The sequence below is a fragment of the Lampris incognitus genome, chromosome 3, assembly GCF_029633865.1.
Source record: "Lampris incognitus isolate fLamInc1 chromosome 3, fLamInc1.hap2, whole genome shotgun sequence".
Lineage (NCBI taxonomy): Eukaryota > Metazoa > Chordata > Actinopteri > Lampriformes > Lampridae > Lampris > Lampris incognitus.
In genome coordinates this window covers 71,923,142-71,944,100 of record NC_079213.1, presented here as the reverse complement: position 1 = coordinate 71,944,100, position 20,959 = coordinate 71,923,142, and the positions used below count along the sequence as shown (strand labels likewise).

General features: G+C 43.6%; 1 protein-coding gene and 1 long non-coding RNA gene across 3 annotated transcripts in view; one reads left to right on the top strand and one right to left on the bottom strand.

Moving 5' to 3' along the window:
- The first annotated feature begins 1,132 nt into the window (after positions 1–1,132).
- Positions 1,133–4,954, top strand: LOC130109072 (leukocyte elastase inhibitor-like). 2 transcript variants are annotated; one of them, XM_056275798.1, is made up of 7 exons: positions 1,133–1,437; positions 1,716–1,894; positions 3,032–3,169; positions 3,262–3,379; positions 3,515–3,657; positions 3,854–4,021; positions 4,286–4,954. In XM_056275798.1, the coding sequence occupies exons 2-7, from the start codon at positions 1,727–1,729 to the stop codon at positions 4,688–4,690; spliced, it is 1,140 nt and encodes a 379-aa protein (XP_056131773.1). In that variant the 5' UTR covers positions 1,133–1,437; positions 1,716–1,726; the 3' UTR covers positions 4,691–4,954. The 2 variants fall into 2 exon arrangements, with proteins under 2 accessions (XP_056131773.1, XP_056131772.1); XM_056275797.1 differs by having other exon boundaries at positions 1,136–1,437; positions 1,709–1,894.
- Positions 4,548–20,959, bottom strand: part of LOC130109077 (uncharacterized) — a 19,056-nt gene continuing 2,644 nt past the window's right edge. The window contains exons 2-3 of the long non-coding RNA XR_008809969.1: positions 5,012–5,058; positions 4,548–4,685 (exon numbers count right to left, since the gene is read on the bottom strand). This is a non-coding gene — a long non-coding RNA (uncharacterized LOC130109077). The remainder of the gene's footprint in view (positions 4,686–5,011; positions 5,059–20,959) is intronic.

The window sequence follows — 20,959 nt, the reverse complement described above, 5'->3', positions numbered from 1 at the left end:
AAGTACATACAGAGCAATTTATTGTCAGAGACTGTTCTAACGTGCCATATTCCGTTTTATTATTAAAATTCACGCCGGACCACTTAAAAACGGGCAACGGGCCGCAGATTAGCCATGCCAGCTTTATGAACTTTATTAATAAGTGGAAAGCATCTTAGAGCGTCTTCCGGGTAGTTATAACACATTATAAATATGTTTATAGTGTAACGTGCATGGATAAGTAGACACGTTGGTCCTTGACTAACGGGTCGGACCCTTTAGTCGACTGGTTAACGTTGTCACTTGCGGTGCAGGAGATACGGGTTCGCGTCCCGGCTGTGGCGACGGTATCTCGGACTGCCCCCCGAATTCGCTACAATAGTGAAGGTACGCTAATAGAGGTTGATAAAAATGGGCTTCATAGAAAATGGTACTGAACCCTCTGTGGGAGAGGCAAAGTGTTTTATGTAATGGAGTTCAAGGGTTGAAATGAATCAGAAATGTTTGTGACATCTCAACTGTGATCTCCATGACTACCAGATGTGGAATAGCTATAAAATTATGTCTATAGGAGGGGAGACTAAAAGATTACATTGTATGTATGACTGCAATCTTAGGGATCGGTGATATGGCGACAAGGCTTAAACATCTGCTGTAAATTCCATAGGCACACCCTTATTTATGCACTTTGAAGAATAATGATTTCCAAAGAGTGTAAGTGACCTGTTCTCAGTTCACTGGAGGAGGCTTGTAAAATTGCTCTAACCATATTTACCATGGGGGAGGGGGAGGGGGGATTCCCCTCGTTTAAAAGTTCTGGTCCACAGTGAGGAGACTTCAGCTCACCTGGACCTACACAATATGTTTCACAATGAACTCCAGTTTTTAAATGTCTCATCTAGAAAGTTGGCTCCTCGAAACCCTAGAGCGACATAAACCCAAAGAATACTGTTGAATATGATTAAAATGAACTCAGATAAATGGAAACGAGTGTTACGCTACAGAACGGCACTGTCGCGCCTCGCTCAAGTCACGTGACTTCACAGCGTAAAATACAGCTGTTCTTTTTTTTACGCAAAAGTTCGACCTGATTCTAAAAAAATATATAAATCTTATCAGTAATAATCTCAAACTTCCGACTTCATCCTCGATTTTTGATTTTACTATCGCGTTGTCAATAATGTGATCGCGCGGGCACGGCGTTATCGCACCCGACAGCGGCTCTCCACCCAGTCTCCACCCATCAGCTTCAAAAGAAGTTGTCCTCCTTTCGTCTATCAATCGGACACCGCGCACGATTTCTAACAGGTCCACAGTAATTCCCAGGCGGGCGTTTCTAGTTTCTGATCCTTTTTCTTCTTTTTTTCTTCTTACTTCCACCTTTTACTTTAATTTGTGGTTCTCTTGCGGGCGTGCGCCGGTTCGTGCCTCAGTCGCGCTTCGTGTGAAGAAGATCAGGTAACTTCTGCGAGTCATTAAGCCACTCGCGTATAAAGGCTCATTCGCATGTTGTTCCAAATCTCGCTTTACTTTACTTCTTTATTTAAGAATCCTATCCGCTCTTTCTGGTTTTGCTGTGATGTCTACTTCCGGATACGCTGCCGGTGGAGCTCACGGTGTGTCGCAGCGAGCAGGGATTGACTCGTGTATAGTAACGATGAGAGATAGAAAAGGCGCTTGTGTGTTGATCTTGTGCAGATAACAGTCGCTCACATCTCATTTGCGTCAGTTTACAGGAACAGCAGCCATGGCCACGCTCCGAGGTTCAAACACAGCCTTCGCCTTGGACCTGTTCCGCACTCTGAGCCAAGCCAGTCCCAGCGGGAACGTGTTCGTGTCCCCGCTGAGCATCAGCTCGGCCCTGGCCATGGTCTATCTGGGTGCCAGGGGGGACACTGCAGCACAGATGGCAAAGGTAAGCGCCACAGACGCGTTATAGCCGAGTCAAATCTGCTAAACACACAGAGCATGTGCCACATAAGAGACAGGGCAGAGTCATTAAAGGGTATACTGATTAGATGGAGAGGTGAATTAAAACGTGGAGGCAGCTCAAGCCTTGCGTCATGGTGGTTCTCGTCGGACCAAAAGCCATAGTAGTAAGAAAAGAGGTAACTTTTTTTAAAGCTTGCACTTAAAGGAGGTGAGGGAATCGGGCTCTCTCGTTAGTGGTGGAAGGGCATGCGCACATTGGTACAGGCTCTGCCACCAACCAAACTTCTTTTTTTCTTTCTTTCATTATTTCATTCTGGTAATAGTTAAATAGAACACGTCGAGCAAACGAAGGGTGCATATGGGCGAATATGGTTTTAAAATAGAAACATGCAGACACGCCTAGTCCGGGTCCTGGTGGGTCAGCACACCATATGGGCTCAGGTATGATCACAGGTTTCCAATCCATCCACGGGACTGTTGCTGCATGTCTTCCCCTTACTCTCTTCACCCTGTGTTTCCTGTTCCTCTCTACTGCCCTGTCAAATAAAGGCTAAAGGTTGAAAAATATATTTTACAAAGACTGCTGCATCATAAAATGCATTACATTTATATAGAACAGCGTCAGTTAAACTTTATAAAAAAGAAAACGAATGTCCATTGTGTAGTTGTGCAGAGTTCATGCGGCCGTGTGATTTAACCACTATGCTTAGGTAAGCACAGCTGCTGGTTGACTACTCCCATTCTTGGCTCTATGTATGGGCGATGGGTCCCAGCTCTCTGAGCACACTATTGTCATTGGACTAAGGGGTGTGTAAAGAGAAAAGATAACTAAGTCGAATGTCATCTGTACTTTGACCCAAATAGCTGCTTCTGAATTGCAGGATGTGCGTTACAAAGAACAAAGTTGTAAAACTGGCAGTTCAGATTCAATAAATAAACGTGTTTGCACTTTAAAGGCTATGGATTTCTGGAGTTTAATAAAAGTCAGGTTTTATCTCCTCACCTAGTCGCCCTCAACCTCATTTTCACCATCTGCAACAACACAATAATTTACTTTAGTTTTTTGGGGTTTTTTTTTTTCTAACGATTTATGTTGGCTCTTTTTCTCAATTCTGTACAGGCCCTCTCTTTCAACTTGGATACTGACATCCACACAGATTTCCAGCAACTCACTGCTGATATCAACTCCCCATCTGCCTCCTACATCCTGAAGTTAGCCAACCGTCTTTATGGAGAAAATACTTCCAACTTCCTCCCAGTGAGTTAGTTTTGTCTCAGTCGTTTGGGCAGCATTCAAGATTATGTTTGCGGTGACTCTGTGGATTTGGCTGACTTCCTTCGGTTTTGCAGGGATTCCTTGAAGCCACACAGAAGTTCTACCGTGCAGACTTGAGGGCAGTTGACTTCATTGGGGCTCCAGAGGAGTGCAGAGCAGAAATCAACACCTGGGTGGAGGAGCAAACGGAAAGTACGAATATCGCAGAATATAATCAGTCGTGCATGATTTTTTTCTTTTGATGCATCTGCAAATGGATCATTCTCTAGATTTCTGTGTGAAAACAGGGATTGGTAGTGAATGGTCAATTTGTCCATTCCCATGCAGATAAGATAAAGGACCTACTGAAGCCAGGTACAGTCAGCACGATGACAAGAATGGCTCTAGTTAATGCCATCTACTTCAAAGGAAACTGGCTCAACCGATTTAATGAAGCGAACACCAAAGAAATGCCCTTTAAAATAAACCAGGTGAAATTTAACTATGCAGATTTACAACACATAGTTTTGGGATAAAACAAACATCCAATGATTCCTCTTTTTCCATGAATCACTGTGGTATGAAAAAAAAAGTCACCTCATCATCCATAATAATTCTGATCATTTTAATATCGTCAGTTCTTTTGAATACCTGCTTCTTCTTTTTTTTCTCCCCCTAATGTTTAAGAATGAGAGCAAGCCAGTCCAGATGATGCACCAGATGAGGAAGCTGCACTTCAACTACATCCCAGAGTACAACTTGCAGATTTTAGAGCTGCCCTACGTGGAGGAGGAGCTCAGCATGTTCATCCTGCTGCCCGAGGAGTCCGCTGATGGCTCCGATCCACTGCTTAAGGTACGTTGAAGTCCTCTACAGTTGCTTTCACAACCTGTTAACAGCTACCCCTTCCAGATGACTGGTCTCTCATCAGCCTCTTGTTTTGTTTAGATATTTTTTTACCCGTTTTTGTTGACAAGTGAGGCCTGTTCCAATTATAAACATGCACTGAGGATAGTAGTGAATAATTGCTCCTATGAAGTATAGAAGCTATAGCTTAACTGATATTTTTAGTTATGGCATATTGGTTCCAGTTGAGTGATAATATTTCCCATACTCTAGCTGGAGAATGAGTTAACAAAAAAGAAGCTGGATAAATGGACCAACAGAGACAACATGGACATTGGCTCAGATGTCATAGTTCACCTTCCCAAGTTCAAGATGGAAGAAGAATATGAGCTGAATGAACCCCTGGCTAAGCTGGGCATGAAGGATGTGTTCTGTGGGATGAAGGCGGACTTGTCCGGGATGAGCGGCCAGGGCGGACTCTTCCTGTCTACAGTGGCCCACAAGGCCTTTGTGGAGGTGAACGAGGAGGGGACAGAGGCCGCTGCAGCCACAGCTGGCGTGGCGGTTTTTTGTATGCAGAGAGAAGAACACTTCACAGCTGATCACCCCTTCCTCTTCTTCATAAGGCACAATCAGACCAAGTCGATCCTCTTCCTTGGCAGATTCTCTTCTCCTTAAGTAGAGACGCCAGTAAAAAACAGAAACAAGTGTTTTCAGGGGCTGCAGGGATGCTCAGTCCACACAAACACACTTTCCTCCATTGTTGTCTGCTCTATGCTTAGAACTGAATCAGTGCATCCAAGTTTTTTGTGTATTAGACATGCTAGTTATCCACAGATGCTTAATGTGTAAGGAGATGTGTTTTTATTTGAGTAAGATGCACAAAGACAAGTTCCAAACCCCTGTAAAACTGCTAATAAAGTAATAATATATATATCACATATTCACCCATATGGTATTAGCCCCTGTTTGATTTCATAGCATATCTCTGGTTGATACCTGGGTCTCTTGCACAGCTTCTTCCTCTCATACGTACGTAATGCTCTCTGGAAAGAGAAAGACATGCAAAAAATAATATCAATGTTTGTTTTTTATTTCATATGCTACAAAAATTTATTCCATGGCCGGCTTTTATAATTACGTTTTGTACATCATTCATAAACATATAATAGTAAACATACGATTAAAACCACTATTACACAAGTCCTCAAGAGTCACATAAATAACACTGGCCAATGAAGATTTTGCTACCTGAACACTTTTAGGTGTATCTTGTGGATTTTTGGCTGCTGATCATGACAATCTCTTTAAAATTTTCCTGTCATATACCATTTTGTAGAAATAACCTATTTTTCTGATTTCCTGTCATATTTTAATTCTACTAGTATATTGCCCACAAAGCAAGCTGTTTTGGTCAGTCCAACCATGCCTCGGCATGCACTCAGTGTAGGTGCTATGCAAACGTTGTCTTATGCACGCCTGGGCGTGCTTAGTCAGGTTAGATCCTGGCAGACAGGCTATAAAAGCTGCTCACATTTACAGATGCTGTTTGGACATATGTTGATGTATGTGTTCTTCAGGCAATAGCATAGTTAGTTTACTTAACAATAGGATTTATTGTCTTCAGGAAGATTTAAAACAGCAGAAATGTCTCATCAGTGTTGCAACATTGATGGGCGGCACGGTGACGCAGTGGTTAGCGCTGTCGCCTCACAGCAAGAAGGTCCTGGGTTTGAACCCCGGGGTTGTCCAACCTTGGGGGTCATGCCAGGTTGTCTTCTGTGTGGCGTTTGTATGTTCTCCCCGTGTTTGCGGTGGGTTTCCTCCGGGTGCTCCGGTTTCCCCCACCATCAAAAAGACATGCATGTTGGGGTTAATACTCCTGTCTGTGCTCCTGACCAAGGCAATGGAAAGAAGAACTGGAGTTGTTCCCCAGGTGCTGCACAGCAGCTGCCCACTACTCCTAGCTACACAGCTAAGACGGGTTAAATGCAGAGAAAGAATTTCCCCCCATGGAGATTAAAAAAATAGTAAACAAAAAAAAACAGCTGCAATACATTTTGTTAAGTCTGTGGTGAGTATACGCTTAAGGCTCAAAGACGCACCATGACTGCACTTATTAAGAAAGCCTATGAGCTCTACTTCGCATGTAAAATTGGTGATCAAGAGGAATTCTGAGCTCCTCGCATTTGTTGTGCAACATGTGCAGTCAACCTGAGAGCCTGACTCAGAGGTACTCGGAAGTCTATGCCATTTGCAGTCCCAAATGATATGGCGAGAACAGAAGGATCACGTGACAGACTGTTACTTCTGTCTGACCAAAGTATCTGGCTTCTCTACTAAAATTAAGAAATCTATTGAATACCCCAATCTGCCTTCAGCCATGAGACCAGTGCCGCATGATGACAGTTTGTCAGTACTGAAGCCACCAGAGACATGGAGCCTAGATGAGGCAGATGAAGATACCACAACACAAGAACGAGATGTGGAAAAACGACACTGGTCCAGATGTTGAACCCTTTATGCCTGGTTATCCTCATCTGATAACACAGCCAGAATTAATTGACCTGCTCAGGTACTTAGATTTGTCAAAAGCTAAAGCAGAACTATTTGGTTCAAGATCACAAGGATGGGGTTTGCTGTCGCCAGGTACAAACATTTCTCTTTTGGAACTGTCAAGAACATTTGACAAACTTCTTTATGCAGGTAGACAATCTCTGTTTCTGCACTGACATTGATGGCTTGTTCGTGGCTTTGGGTTGTGTGCATGACCCACAACAATTGCGTCTTTTTATAGATTTGTCAGAGTTAAGCCTGAAAACTGTCTTGTTACAAAATGGCAATGTCCACCCTTCAGTACCCATTGGCTATGCAGTACACACGAAAGAAACCTACAATAACAACTGTTGAAACACATATAGTACAACAGTTACAACTGGAACATCTGTGGTGATCTAAAAGTATGGGCACTGCTACTAGAAATGCAGCTCGGATATACAAAGTACTGTTGTTTCCTTTGTGAATGGGATGGACATGTTGAAGAGTCACATTACATTAAAAAAGAACTGGCTGCTCCATAAGCATTTCATTCTAGGGCAGAAAAGTGTGGCACATAAACCACTTGTCGACCCAACAAAAATATTTCTGCCTCCTCTTCATATAAACTCGGGTTGATGAAACATTTTGTGAAAGCAATGAACAAAGGTGATGGATTTATCTATTTGAGACAGATGTTTCCAAGAACAACTGATGCCAAGATTAAGGAGGGCATTCATTTCTGTTGGTCCACAAATCAGAAAGGTCATAAATGACAGGGAGTTAGAAGATCTGCTAGTGGGGCCAGAGAAAATAGCATGGAAGGCATTTAAGGATGTTGTTGAATTTTCTTGGCAACTAGAGAGCACCAAACTACATTGAGTTGCTTGACAACATGCTTAACGCATACAAAACCACAAAATGCAACATGTCATTGAAAATTAATTTTCTGCATTCACACTTGGACTTCTTCCCTGCTGATCTTGGTGCAGTCAGTGATAAACATGGTGAAAGGTTTCACTAGGACATTGTGACCATGGAAAAGAGGTATCAGGGCAACTGGAATCCATCAGTGCTGGCCAACTATTGTTGGACACTGACATGAGAGGCATCAGATGCTGAGTACAAACAACAATCAGCTGCAAAACATTTTAAGCCCAGCTGAACTAACACAGTGTGTCAGCATCATTATGTGATTAAACATGTTAAATTCAATAAAAGTTATTTTAATGTTTCTCAAAATTCCTACGTGATACAGCAAATCTGAAATTATTCTTGTGATCAGTTTGACATTGTCTATCATAATCTGTAAATTATTTTTCAGGAAGTAAAACGTTTGGAAAAAATTTGTTGTCCAGTAAATAATTAGATAAGCTTATCTACAATTATGAAAAATATCTTGTTTATCCTTCAGTGAAGTTCACTTTATATGAGCATACCTGCCTTCAACATATTCAAAGGAGTTGTTCAAGATTGCCAGAACTCCACTCTGGGTTACATTAAAACAAGATGACATTCTTCCAGAATTATTTTACTCCACTGAAATTGTGGATGAAAAAAACCTCTACACAGTAAATTCAGCAGTGTTGAAATATCAGAACTGGTGTTGAATTATCTGTGCCAGTCATTGTTTAACACCTGATAGATATGAAATAATTCTTTAAGCATTATTCATGATATAGTGTTGGTGTTATGTAACGGCGTTAACACAGAAATTATCAAATTAACACTAGCAGGACTGACTGGAAGCCACACCCCCAACCCCCCCTTCTGAATTTCACGTAGACCCCTCTCTGCCGTCTTAATTCCCGCTATGCAGCGAAGTGCAGTGCAAGAGTCTTGTTTTAAATTCAAACGGTAAAAATGTAGGCCTATTTATTTTTTAGTTCTAGACATATGAATGAGAATGTTAAGAATAATGCGAGTGTGTCTCGGTTATGTACCGATAGTGGCCTGTAGGGGCGCTATACAGCTACTGCCTGTATGTATGTGCAGAGACCTGCAAATAAAGTTCAGTTATAGAAATGGCGACCAAGTGTGTGCGTGCTCAATGATACATGGTACCAGAGTGAGGTCAAACTAGCCTACAAAGATGAACAACATTCGATCGCCAGAGGAGTTGAAGTTAAGTGGAAATGTCCACGAGAATTGGAAAGCTTTTAAGCAAAGTTTTGAGTTGTACGTGTGTGCAATCGGTCTGGAAGATGCGAGACACGAACGTCGGAAGCTAGCATTGCTTCTCACAGTGGCAGGCAGAGCCGCGAGGGACGTTTTCAACACGTTTCAGTTTCCTGAGGAGGGCGACGACCAAAAGTACGATGCAGTGCTAGCAAAGTTTGAAGAATATTGCACGCCAAAAAAGAACGAGACATATGAACGGTATGTTTTTCGCAACAGAGTACAAGCTGAGTCAGAACCCATTGAACAGTTTGTCACGGACTTGCGTTTGAAAAGCCAGTCGTGCAACTTTGGCACATTGTGTGAGTCGCTAATAAGGGATCAGATAATTATCGGCGTTTTCGACAAGAGAGTGAGAATGCAACTACTCAAAGAGTCCGATCTGAGCCTGGAGAAGGCAGTACAGATCTGCCAGGTGTCAGAGAGCACCAAGATGCAGCTCAAATCATTCGAGCCCGAAGCAGCAGCAGCGGCGGTGGATGCGGTACATGAGAGGGCCGCTAGCAAGAGGAACAGCAAAGGAAAGTCCCGCGTGCCCAAGTCCACAAAGGACACGGACTGTGACAGATGCGGGGGCAAACACGCTCCGAATAACTGCCCCGCTTACGGTGTGGACTGTCGCAAATGTGGAAAGAAGAATCACTACGCCCGGTGCTGCCTGTCAAAGAAGACGGTACAGGTGGTGCAAGGCAGCGACACCGACACGACCGACACAGAAGAGGACGACGAAAAGTTTGTGGGGACTGTGGAGAGCGAGGAGGACAAAAAGGATGAGTGGATAGCCAATCTGGAAATCAACGGAACGACAATGCCTCTAAAATTGGACACAGGGGCTCAGGTGAACATACTGACGATGAAAGACTTTAATAAACTATACAAGAAGCCAAAAGTGCATGTGAAAAAGGTAAATCTGAGAACGTACAATGATGAACCGATTCCTACAAAAGGGGTATGTAGAGTCACACTGTCAAGGGATGGGCGCTCTGTTAAGGCTATGTTTGTGTTGGTTGAGGGCGATAGACAGCCCATATTAGGTCTGAAATCCTGTGAGAGATTTGGTCTTATCAAAAGAGTGCATGTAATTGACAGGTCTGTAGTGACATCTAGTGGTGCAGCTGACAAACAGCATGAGACTGTAGCTGACACAGGGGAGATAAGAGAGCAATACAAGGACGTATTCAGGGGTATAGGATGCCTACCTGGGCAGTACAGAATCCAGTTAAAAGCAAATGCAGAACCGGTCGTCCATGCAGCAAGGAAGGTGCCGGTGACCCTTAAAGCTAGGCTGAAAGCAGAACTGCAATCCCTTATAGAAAAGGGCATAGTGAGGAAAATAGAGGAACCAACTGAGTGGGTCAGTTCTCTGGTAATAGTTGAGAAAAAGAATGGTGACTTAAGGCTCTGTATAGACCCAAAAGACCTGAGCAAGTGGATCAAAAGAGAACACTACAAACTACCAACTAACTCAGACATCACTAGTGCTATGGCAGGCGCGCGCTTCTCCAAGTTAGACGCATCATCAGGGTTCTACCAGATCGTTCTAGACGAAGACAGCTCCAAACTCTGTACCTTTAACACGCCTTTTGGAAGGCACTGCTTTCTTCGCTTACCGTTTGGGATATGCTCAGCTCCAGAGGTGTTCCACAAAACAGTGCAGCAGCTGTTTGATGGTATGGAGGGTGTGGGTGTGTTTATTGATGACATAGTGGTCTGGGGCAAAACAAAAGAAGAACATGACGAGAGATTACGTGGGGTGCTAGAACAAGCACGTAGATCAGGGCTTAAACTAAACAAGTTGAAATGTGAGTTTGGGATGACAGAGGTTACTTACCTAGGTGAAAAGGTGTCCGCAGAAGGGATACAGCCTGATCCAGAAAAGATAAGGGCGATAGTAGAGATGCCAGTGCCAAAAGGCAAAACAGACCTGCAAAGAGCGTTAGGGCTAGTCAACTACATGGGGAAGTTTATACCAAATATGTCTGCTAACACAAAGGCCCTCCGTAGTCTACTGGAAAAGCAAAATGAATGGCAGTGGGAGCACGAACATGCAAACGAGTGGGAGGTGTTAAAGGCCAACCTGATCAAAGAGCTGGTGTTAAAATACTATGATGTTGACAAACCGGTCAAAGTCTCAACTGACGCATCCAAAGAGGGTCTCGGAGCGGTGCTGCTCCAACTACACAGCACACAATGGTCTCCTGTTGCTTACGCATCCTGAACAATGTCACCTGCAGAGCGCAACTATGCGCAAATTGAGAAAGAGACATTAGGCGCAGTTTTCGGATGTGAAAAGTTCCAAGAATATATCTATGGCAGGGAAATAATACTAGAGACTGAGCACAAGCCGCTTATTGCCATTTCCAGATAGCCACTGGGGGATGCACCGCCGCGCATCCAGCGTCTTATGTTACGTCTACAGAAGTACCACATGACATTTGAGTTTACTCCGGGAAAGTACTTAGTAGTGGCAGATGCTCTCAGCAGAGCGAGTTTGAGGGACACGGCCCCGAGCAGCACTGAGCAGGAGGTGCAAATCCACGTGGACTGCGTGAAAGGCCAGCTGCCTGCATCAAACGAGAAATGGGCCCAGCTCGCGCAGGAAACGGCAAGCGACAGAGAGTTGCAGGATGTCATAGCAGCCATCCTCTCACCCAGAGATGAGGCCAGGATACTGCCAAGTCCGTATCGCCACACCAGAGATGAACTGTCAGTGATCGACGGGGTACTCCTAAAAGGTAAAAAAATAGTAGTTCCCAGCTCCATGAGATCAGAGATGGCTAAGTTAACACATGAGGGCCATTTAGGAATCGAGAAAAGCAAGAGGCGGGCTCGTGATGTACTGTTTTGGCCATACATGAACAGAGATATTGAGACTCTAGTACAACGATGTGAGATATGCCAACAGCATAGGTATATGCAGCCTAGAGAACCGCTTCTGCCTCATAGCAAACCGACCAAGCCATGGAGAAAAGTAGGTGCAGACCTATTTCAGCTGAAAGGGAGAGACTATTTAATCATAGTTGACTACCATTCAAACTATCCGGAATATGCGCTGTTGTCTGATACTACAGCAAAGCAAGTGATCACTCATTCTAAGTCCATTTTCGCAAGGCATGGTATTCCAGAAACCTTAGTAAGTGATAACGGGCCGCAGTTTAGTTGTCAGGAGTTCGCAGACTTCGCTTAACAGTATGGATTCAAGCATGTAACCTCAAGCCCACTGTACCCGCAGTCAAATGGTCTAGCGGAAAAGGGAGTGCAAATCGTCAAACGGCTGCTAAAGAAAGCAGCGGAAGTGGGTGAGGACCCGTACCTGGCCGTCCTCAACTACAGAGCTTCACCGCTGGAATGTGGCCACTCGCCAGCAGAGTTGCTGATGAACAGGAAGCTCAAGACAAAGCTGCCGTCGGCGGAGCACCTGCTCCAGCACGCTGACCACCGCACACAGAGAGAGCACAGGTCCAAACATGCCTATGACAAAAGAGCACGGCCCTTGAGACCTCTGGAACGAGAGGACCTAGTGAGAGTCAGATGCGATGGAAGATGGGGACCAGTCGCACAAGTCCTCAAAGAGACTGCTCCAAGATCATATGAGGTACTTACCAAGAGCGGCAACATGATCCGCAGGAACTGGAGACACTTACTGAAGATTCGACGCTCTGAACCACAGCCTGTAGAGAATGGCCATGACAGGGAGGCTCCGGGAGAGGAAATAGAAGGGGGGCATACTCCATCAGACACAGACAGCCCTCCTGTCGTCGAGTCACCCTCACCTGGGGGGGAGCGGGTTCAGCCACCATCCCCGGGGGTGGAGCGGGTTCAAAGGCCAAGTAGAACCATTGTCAGACCTAGGAGACTTGTAGAGGAGTGCTAATAACACACACAGAGTGGGGTTTTTTTATTTTTAATTTTGTGTTTTATTGCAGCCTTGGAGTTCTGTTCTTGGGGTCATGTTGGGTTCTGGACTCATGTTATCTGTAAATTTATGCTGTATGGTTCCAAAGCAGTGTTTAATTTTGTGGAAAAAAAAGGGGGAGGTAAAGAGAAGTGTAATAATTGTACTGTTACAGATTGAAGATTATCATCTGTTATTCTTTAAGATCAACTTGACCTTAATCTTTAGAAAAAGGGAGATGTACCGATAGTGGCCTGTAGGAGCGCTATACAGCTACTGCCTGTATGTATGTGCAGAGACCTGCAAATAAAGTTCAGTTATAGAAATGGCGACCAAGTGTGTGCGTGCTCAATGATACAGGTTAATAACTTTGAATGGTTGAATATGAGTTTTTGTTTTATTTTTGTGTATCCAGAGCCAAGTTACAGAGTTAGTTTGTTGAGGTAACGCTAGCTAGCTAGCTAGCTATATCTAAACCGTGCAATTTGAAAATGACAAAACATGATGAGAGTCATCGAACAGATAACTTAGACAGCTGAAATATTTAAAAGAATGGAGTGGTTTGAACTGGTTTCTCCAGATTTATCTGCTTCTCCAAAAGGAACAAAGTGAAATTCGCTTTCAGTGAGCAGTCATAACCGTAGATGCTCCAGCTCCTTCAGGACGTTCTGCGCGGGACTTGTAACAAAAGAGTGCGAATTTGGACACCCTTTGAAGGCAGCTTGTAAGTCAGCATCAACCTTACCTTAAGTTTATGTAGCACGCATGAAACCTATGTTACTGTAGTACAAATTAGCTAGCCAGCTATGAACTCCCAAAGTTATCCTAACTAGCCAACCAACTAGCTATACCTCATAGTGTTATTGAGGAAAAGGTGTACCTGCAATGGATTATAAATTACAAAGTTGTCACTATGGTATTTTCAAGATTTCCAAGAATTATTTGTCTAGTCAACGTTAGCTAGTAACATTGCTTAATGTTAGCCACACAGGTAACCCCTGTAGCGAATTACTTGTAGATAGCCACTGTACCCTGAAATTGAGATTACTTATTACTATATAAATGGTTTATTAATTGACAAAATGTCCATTGACATTGTGGCGAGAAAGCAATCTCTTAAGGCTACAAATCTGAGACACATTTTGAGTTAAAATGAACTCAGACAGCTTTTTATTTAGTTAGCGATGCACACGAGATCGGTGTAACTACAGTTAACGATATAGAAGTAGCATAACAGTTGAGGACTTATGGTCTGACAGCAAATTGAATTTATTAGGTGGTGATAATACGTTTTACACCAATCTCTTTATCCAGCTAGCTAGCTTAATACTTTATGTAGTAAACCCACAATCATTACACTCATGTTGCTTAAACTACTATCATTTTTTGACAATCAGTTGAACCCACTAAGCTAGTGCACACGCTAAGCTAGCTTTCTTGTCTTCACTTGAAAGAAATGAGCGCACATGCTTCCCCCCCCCCCACCCTATTTCAGGATAAAATCTTTGCGCGCTGAGTGAAGAGTCTCACTTGAACAATAAACAGGCAGATAAACTTGACAAATAGTAGGTTTTTCACGAGTCTTTCAAAAGTCTGGTGCACTGCGTTGCAAAGACGGTCTGCTCAGGCCGCCATCTTGAACGGTCCTCCCTTTCTCCTCTACTTGTCTCTCCCCGCTTGAACTTATGTTACGTCGCTCAGTGCAGACCATCAGACCCGCCCACCAGCAGCGGCGTAGTGAGGAGAAAGAGGGGAAGGGCCTACCAGGGCCCAGAAGGGAGGGAGCCCTCGGGAAGCCTGGAATAAAAATTTTGTTTTGGTTTGTACATTTTTATTTCTAACTAATAAGTGTCACAACTTCAGTTAAAATTGGCTCAATACATCGGTTGAGGTACTTAAAGAAAATAGTGGAGGCTCTTTGAGGCCCCTCTCTGAGGCCCCTGTCACCCCTTACAAAAGGTGCAAAATTGTTTAGTCCACCCCTCGCGAGCGTCTCTCAATGCAGCTCATCTAGTCCTGTCGCAAGTGACTGCTGATACAAGCACAAGCACGGTCATTTTTTTCGATCACTGTAAGATAGTTTAGCTAGGTTAAAGTTAGGTAAAGTTAGGTTCAAATAGATTAATCTACTGTGATTGTAAATAATAAACAGTATGCTAGAACTAAAAAAAATAATGCGTGAGAGACAAAAGAGGAAAGTGGCCCATAGAGACTGCTTATGTATAGGGCCCAGAATTTTGTGCTACACCCCTGCCTTCCACACACGCGCGGCGCGTGCGCGCACACACACCCACACACACAAGGAGTTAGTTTAGAGACCTGCATTTATTTTGACAGGCTGCTATGTTACGAAGACTATCGGACATTCACACACGTTGTTTTTTGTCGGGCTTCACATAGGCTTAAATGTGAAATAAGTTGGTGCTGCACTCAAAACGTTCGGGGCTTAAGCCCCGGCAAAATGACCTGGCGACGCCGATGTGTGTGTGTGTGTGTGTGTGTGTGTGTGTGTGTGTGTGTGTGTGTGTGTGTGTGTGTGTGTGTGTGTACAGAGCTTGTATCTATGTGAGTGTATAGTGTATGGGATGTGTGCATCAGTGTGCATGTGATGACGGGATGGAATTTCTTCTGTATGTGAGGAAATGACCATAAAAGGAAAGAAAGAGTGTGTGTGTAAGTGTAGGTATGTGCTTAATTTACGAGGATGTTTGTGTAGTGTGCGTCTGTGGGAGACATACAAAGAGAAAGATGTGTATCACAGTACATTCAGCTAACTACAGTAACTAAATAATAGATTGACTATATGTCTAATATGCATAAACCATAAACCGATCTTCTTCAAAATCTTATTCACAAGTTCTGCAAGTGTATAGTGCAACGTCACCATTCGAAAGGTGTTTTTGAAATGAAAATAATAAAAATATTTCTGTTTAACAAATGGTTTGTAGAAATACGGTCTTTATACGGTAATTGTGACTTTTTTATATAGTTTTGTAAATTACGACACCAGGGACCCCCCTTCTCTTTGCAGTAAGTGCCATGGGATCTTTAATGACCACAGTGAGTCAGGACCTCGGTTTAATATCTCATCCAAAGGATGGCACCTCCTACAGCAGTGTCCCCGTCACCACACACCACACTGGGGCATTGGGGTTTTTGTTGTTTATTAGGACCAAAAGGAAGACTGCCCTCTACTGGCCCACTAACACCACTTTCAGCATCCATCCAGCCATCCATTATCCAAACCGATTATCCTGCTCTCAGGGTCGCAGGGATGCTGAAGCCTATAATAATAATAATAATAATAATAATAATAATAATAATAACAATAATAATAATAATAATAATAATAATATAATAATTATTATTATTATTTATATAGCGCTTTTCTAACACTCAAAGTCGCTTTACAATAAGCGGGGTGAAACGAAAATAGATAAACATAACACAGACATACAGGGGTGGATGGGAAGGGGGGGCTACGAGAGGGAGAAGCGGCAGCCACACACGACGCCAGCAGTACTCTCCCACTTGGACAGATACAAAAGGGCAAGAAAAACAAACATCATAAATCACAGATGAAAGCAAGTCCTGATTGAATGTGGGCAGATCGCAGCAGTGTCTGGTGTGCTTGGGGAGGGAGTTCCAAGAGGAGGGGGCAGTAGGTCGAATGCTCCGTCCTTAGTCTGCCTCAAATTAGGGGTCGGTGAGAAGACGGGGGGGGGGGGGGGCACGAGACGGCAATGGATAAGAGGTGTGTCTTGAGACGGGATTGGAAGAGTGGGAGGGATTCTGAGTCTCTAATGATTTGGGGGAGTGAGTTCCAGAGCCTGGGAGCTGCCCTAGAGGAGGCTCGGTCACCAAAGCCGGGGAGGTTGGACCTGGGGGTAGAGAGAAGGGAGGCTGAGGTGGATCTGAGGGGCCGAGAGGGTTGGTAGGGGGAGAGGAGGTTGGTGAGGTATGGGATTGGTGAAGGGCTTTACAAATAAGAACAAGGATTTTTTAATTGATCCAGTGGGAGATGGGTAGCCAGTGGAAGTCCTATCCCAGCAGTCATTGGACGGCAGGCGGGGCGGGGAGACACCCTGGACAGGCCGCCAATCCATCACAGGGCCGACTCACACACACACACACACACACACACACACACACACACACACACACACACACACTCCATTATAACTAAAAAAAAATCTTCCAGCCGCAACTCGTTTCGCCGGAGGCGATATTATGAACCCTACATAGCCCTCGCCAAAATCCCGTACCCTGTCCCAAATCTCGCGAACGGACGCCGGATTTCCGCTGCAATTTTGGACAGCTGGCTGCTTTTGTAATTTTGGACTGCTGGCTGTCAACAACAGAACGGAGGTAAGTAACGTTAGTTGTCTGAAAATGAACATATATCTAATAAATAGACTTTCTCACATTTAAGAAAGCTGATCAGTAAGTTGTTACCTGTGTATAAAAAGCAATCTCACTATTTACCAGCTAGCTAACTTACTGCACAAGTAGAGTTGACTTTGTGAAGGAAAGTGAGGTTTAACATGCCAAAACGCGCACTCCAGATGAACTTCCCCTCGCTGCACACCCATAAGTCCCTTCCTATCTCTCTCGCCCCCTCTCTCTCTCGACCCGCACGCGCGCGCGCGCACGCACGCACGCACACACACACACACACACACACACACACTTTCTGTCTGCTCATCCCCTACTTCCTTTTGCTTTACAGAAATGGCAGATATTCTTTGCTGTCAGATTTGCAAGCCCACTCAGATTGCAGAGGAGAAAGCAAAAGAGCTCGAGGTTAGGTGCAAGTATTTTTTTAAGAGTAGTGTAGTGTAATAAGCTGACACTTATTTAAAGATGAACCAACAAAACATTTGAAAATATTCGTTTTGATTGTTTTGCTCACCATGTTACCCCATATTGTGGCAGTCATAATTCACTGTTGTTACCGTATTGGGAGGTGCTTGTGTCTTACAGCCAAGACAAAGGCGCAGCTGGGCTAAAAGAAAAACAGCCCATAAGGCTGTCACTCAGGACAAGCTACCTACATGAAAGACAGACACGTGTGTCTCCAGGCTGTTTCAATAAAGGCTGTCCAGTGAATGTTGCAGATGAAAAAGTTTGCATTTGCATCAAAGGGCAGTAACCGTGTCTTTTACACTTTAGGGACATATATTTGAGATTGGTCCCATTCAAAAAAGTGTAAAATTATTCGCAATTCTTAACTGTGCTGGATGACAATTCACTCCGGGCATTATCCCTTACATAATATCTACATTTTGCCACTTCCTGACAGGCGAACCACCCTCACATCAAGATGAGGCATCAAGATGAGGCATCTGATGCTACCTATGAAGCTACTAGCAGCTCAGTAGCTGGAACAAGTAAGGTCACAACTAATCCTCAGATCCTATCGCTACCCTTGACTGATACTCAGCATCAAATTAATTACCATTTAATCTATCTAGGCACATCAGACACAGAGGACCTGAAGAGGCAGCTGGATGACTTTGTTGGAGACCTGAAAAGGGAGTTGGAGGAGGATGAGAGCTACAGCGCACCTGTTAAGGCTTTTCTGTCCACTTTCTCAAAGCTCCACCACAAGCCCAACCGATGGGACGGAAGAGACCAAGGGGTTTCCTCCAAACAACCACCACAATAGGTGTCCAACCTACAGCGGTGAGACGAAGAAAGACCCCTTTGGGTGGGAGGAGAAGCCTTGGAGCCGGCCGGCCCCCAAAAAGCTCTAAGAAGGAGCACGGCTACCACAAGAAGGGAAGAGCAAAGCCCGCACCTCACAATCTTTCCTTCTGTGTCTAAGAAAACAGTGCCTTAGGGAAGACACACTGAGGGCCATATGCATGCACATGATAGAGTGATATACTGTACATCCAGTCTCCTTTATAAATGCACTAGCAACCTAATGATTTTTTTCTCTCTTTTTAGAGAAATATTGTAATTGAGCACAATTTGCTGGTAGATTGTTCACTTATGTTCATGTTTTAGCTTAATATCCTATTAGAAGTATCCAACTATTTTAGTACTATTTCCCATAAGGAATACCCAACTACTGTAGATGCCTCATAGAGGTTAGAGCCTATGACAGACTCACACCCATAACACGAGCATGTTGTCAATAGATTTTTTTTTAGCAGTTAAAAAGGACAAGTGATACTTGGTAAAGTGCTTGCTTTTGTTTCTAATATGAATAATAGTAATAACTACCGTATTTTCAGGTGTATAAGTCGCACCGGTGTATAAGGCCAAAATATTTTCATATATAAGTCGCACCTGTGTATAAGTCGCAGGGCCTGGCAAACTATGTAAAAAGGTGCGACTTATACACCGAAAAATATGGTAACTATATTGATTCAGCAATAGCACTTTCCAGTGACCAATGACGTACAAATGGACCTCCATGAACTGATTTGTGTCAGGTACCTGGGTGTTGAAGGTTAAAAAAAAGCTATAGCTTTCCACATATTGGCTCAGCTCAGCTCAGCCCTGTTCTTAGCTTTGTGCAGAAGCTCCTCTACTCCCTAAAAGGAAATGGGCTCCATTGCTTGGGCGCAGGTCCTATAGCTCAAAACTATGGTTTCTTGAGGAACCCCAGGGACTCCTTGCCATTAGAATGGCAATCTAGGTTGGTGACGGTGTTATTTGAATTCATCTATTTGAAAAAGAGCTTGAGAACAAAAACGGTTGTTGGGCCCTGAGCCCCTATTGGCGGAGGTCCAGTCCCATCGTAAGGAGTCATGTTAAGACATAAGGGGCTGGCTTATCTGTCTGGCCAGACAGATTCCCTGTTCCATCAGGGAACAAAGTGTTAAGTTGCGAGATCCCAGCAGACTAGTCGCACATGATAGTGTGATATACTGTACATCCAATCTCCTTTATAAATGCAGTAGCAACCTAATGATTTTTTTCTCTCTCCTTTTAGAATTGTAATAATACAGTCAAAATTGTAATAAATTTCATGAAATCCATGGCGTGTCTTCTTTAAAGGGGAATTTCAATTTTTAAGACCCTGGACCCTATTTTTAGATCTGCTTTTATCTAAATGAATGGTGGTATTTTCAATTATTGCAGTCGCTCCTGTCGAGAGTGAGGGGTCGCCAAAGTTAGTAAATTTCTCCCCCTAGTGGCAAAATAATAATTAAAATGGCAGTCTTATGTGCTCTCCTCTGTTCATGATCCTCATTGCTCATTGAAACTTGAGTAGTTTCGATGTCTGATACTTCATTACTTTTACCCAAGTAGCCTATAGCTTTTCAGCAGGCCTTCTTTATACAACACTGTGCACTATACACTATAGGCCTAGGCTAATAGTAGAAAATGTAAACTTTCTGGTAAATGAAATGAAAGACATGACTAGGATGTTTGTCTTATGATTTAAGTGTTTGCCCTGAAAACGAAATTAAGCAGGAAGTCTAGATTATTTTTGGTTTTGATTAAAAATAATCAAAATATTAAGTTACATAACTTATGAATCGTCTAAAAAGTGAACCATGGGGTTGAAATTATGATTGTGAGGGAAAGAATAGCCTTAAGTTGACTAACCTAACAATTTTAGGTTACAAGGTCTGCCTCTGCTCCTTGGATACGTTATTGGTATTATAATTGTGATGCATTTGAGGCTTGATGAGACAAAGAATCAGAATGAACCCCAGCTAAAAGGTTACATTGAGTATTACATCACGACAGAGTCAAATATGTCATCTTCCTGAGGGTGGCGCTAATGTGCAAGAGCTGAAGGTGGCGCTAATGTGTAAGACTTGTAAAAGTCATATTACTACAATATAGGAGCTCGTTTTGTTTGTAGTCATGATAAGGGGTGAAGTATCCTATGCTCAAACGTGGAGCAAGCAAAGATTGAGTTAAAAACGTTAATGTTGATTGTGGATAACTTAGACAGGTTAAATTGTGGGTGTACAGCGTTTCCTTGATGAGCGCTAACCCCATAACAACATATTTTCGCGTTGCTACGGTGGCGCACACGTGACAAAGCCAGAAACGGGATTTTGGCGAGGCCTATGTAGGGTTCATAATATCGCTTCCCGGAGGCCTCCCATCCAAGTACTAGCCAAACCCCCACCTGCTCAGCTCCTGTCATTCGGCAGAGCCAGAGTACATGTCGGTATGGCTGCCAGTGAAACAATTAGCTGTACTGACCCCGATAGTAAAGTTCAGCTGTCTGACTTCTAAAACAGAGTTAAAGTGGAACAAATAGAGCAGCTGCAGAAGGTTGCGATATGCTATTTTTTATTTGAATACGTATTTTTTGTTATATTGTCTCCAAAAAAGGTGCTGGCCTCAGCCATATGGGCTACAGC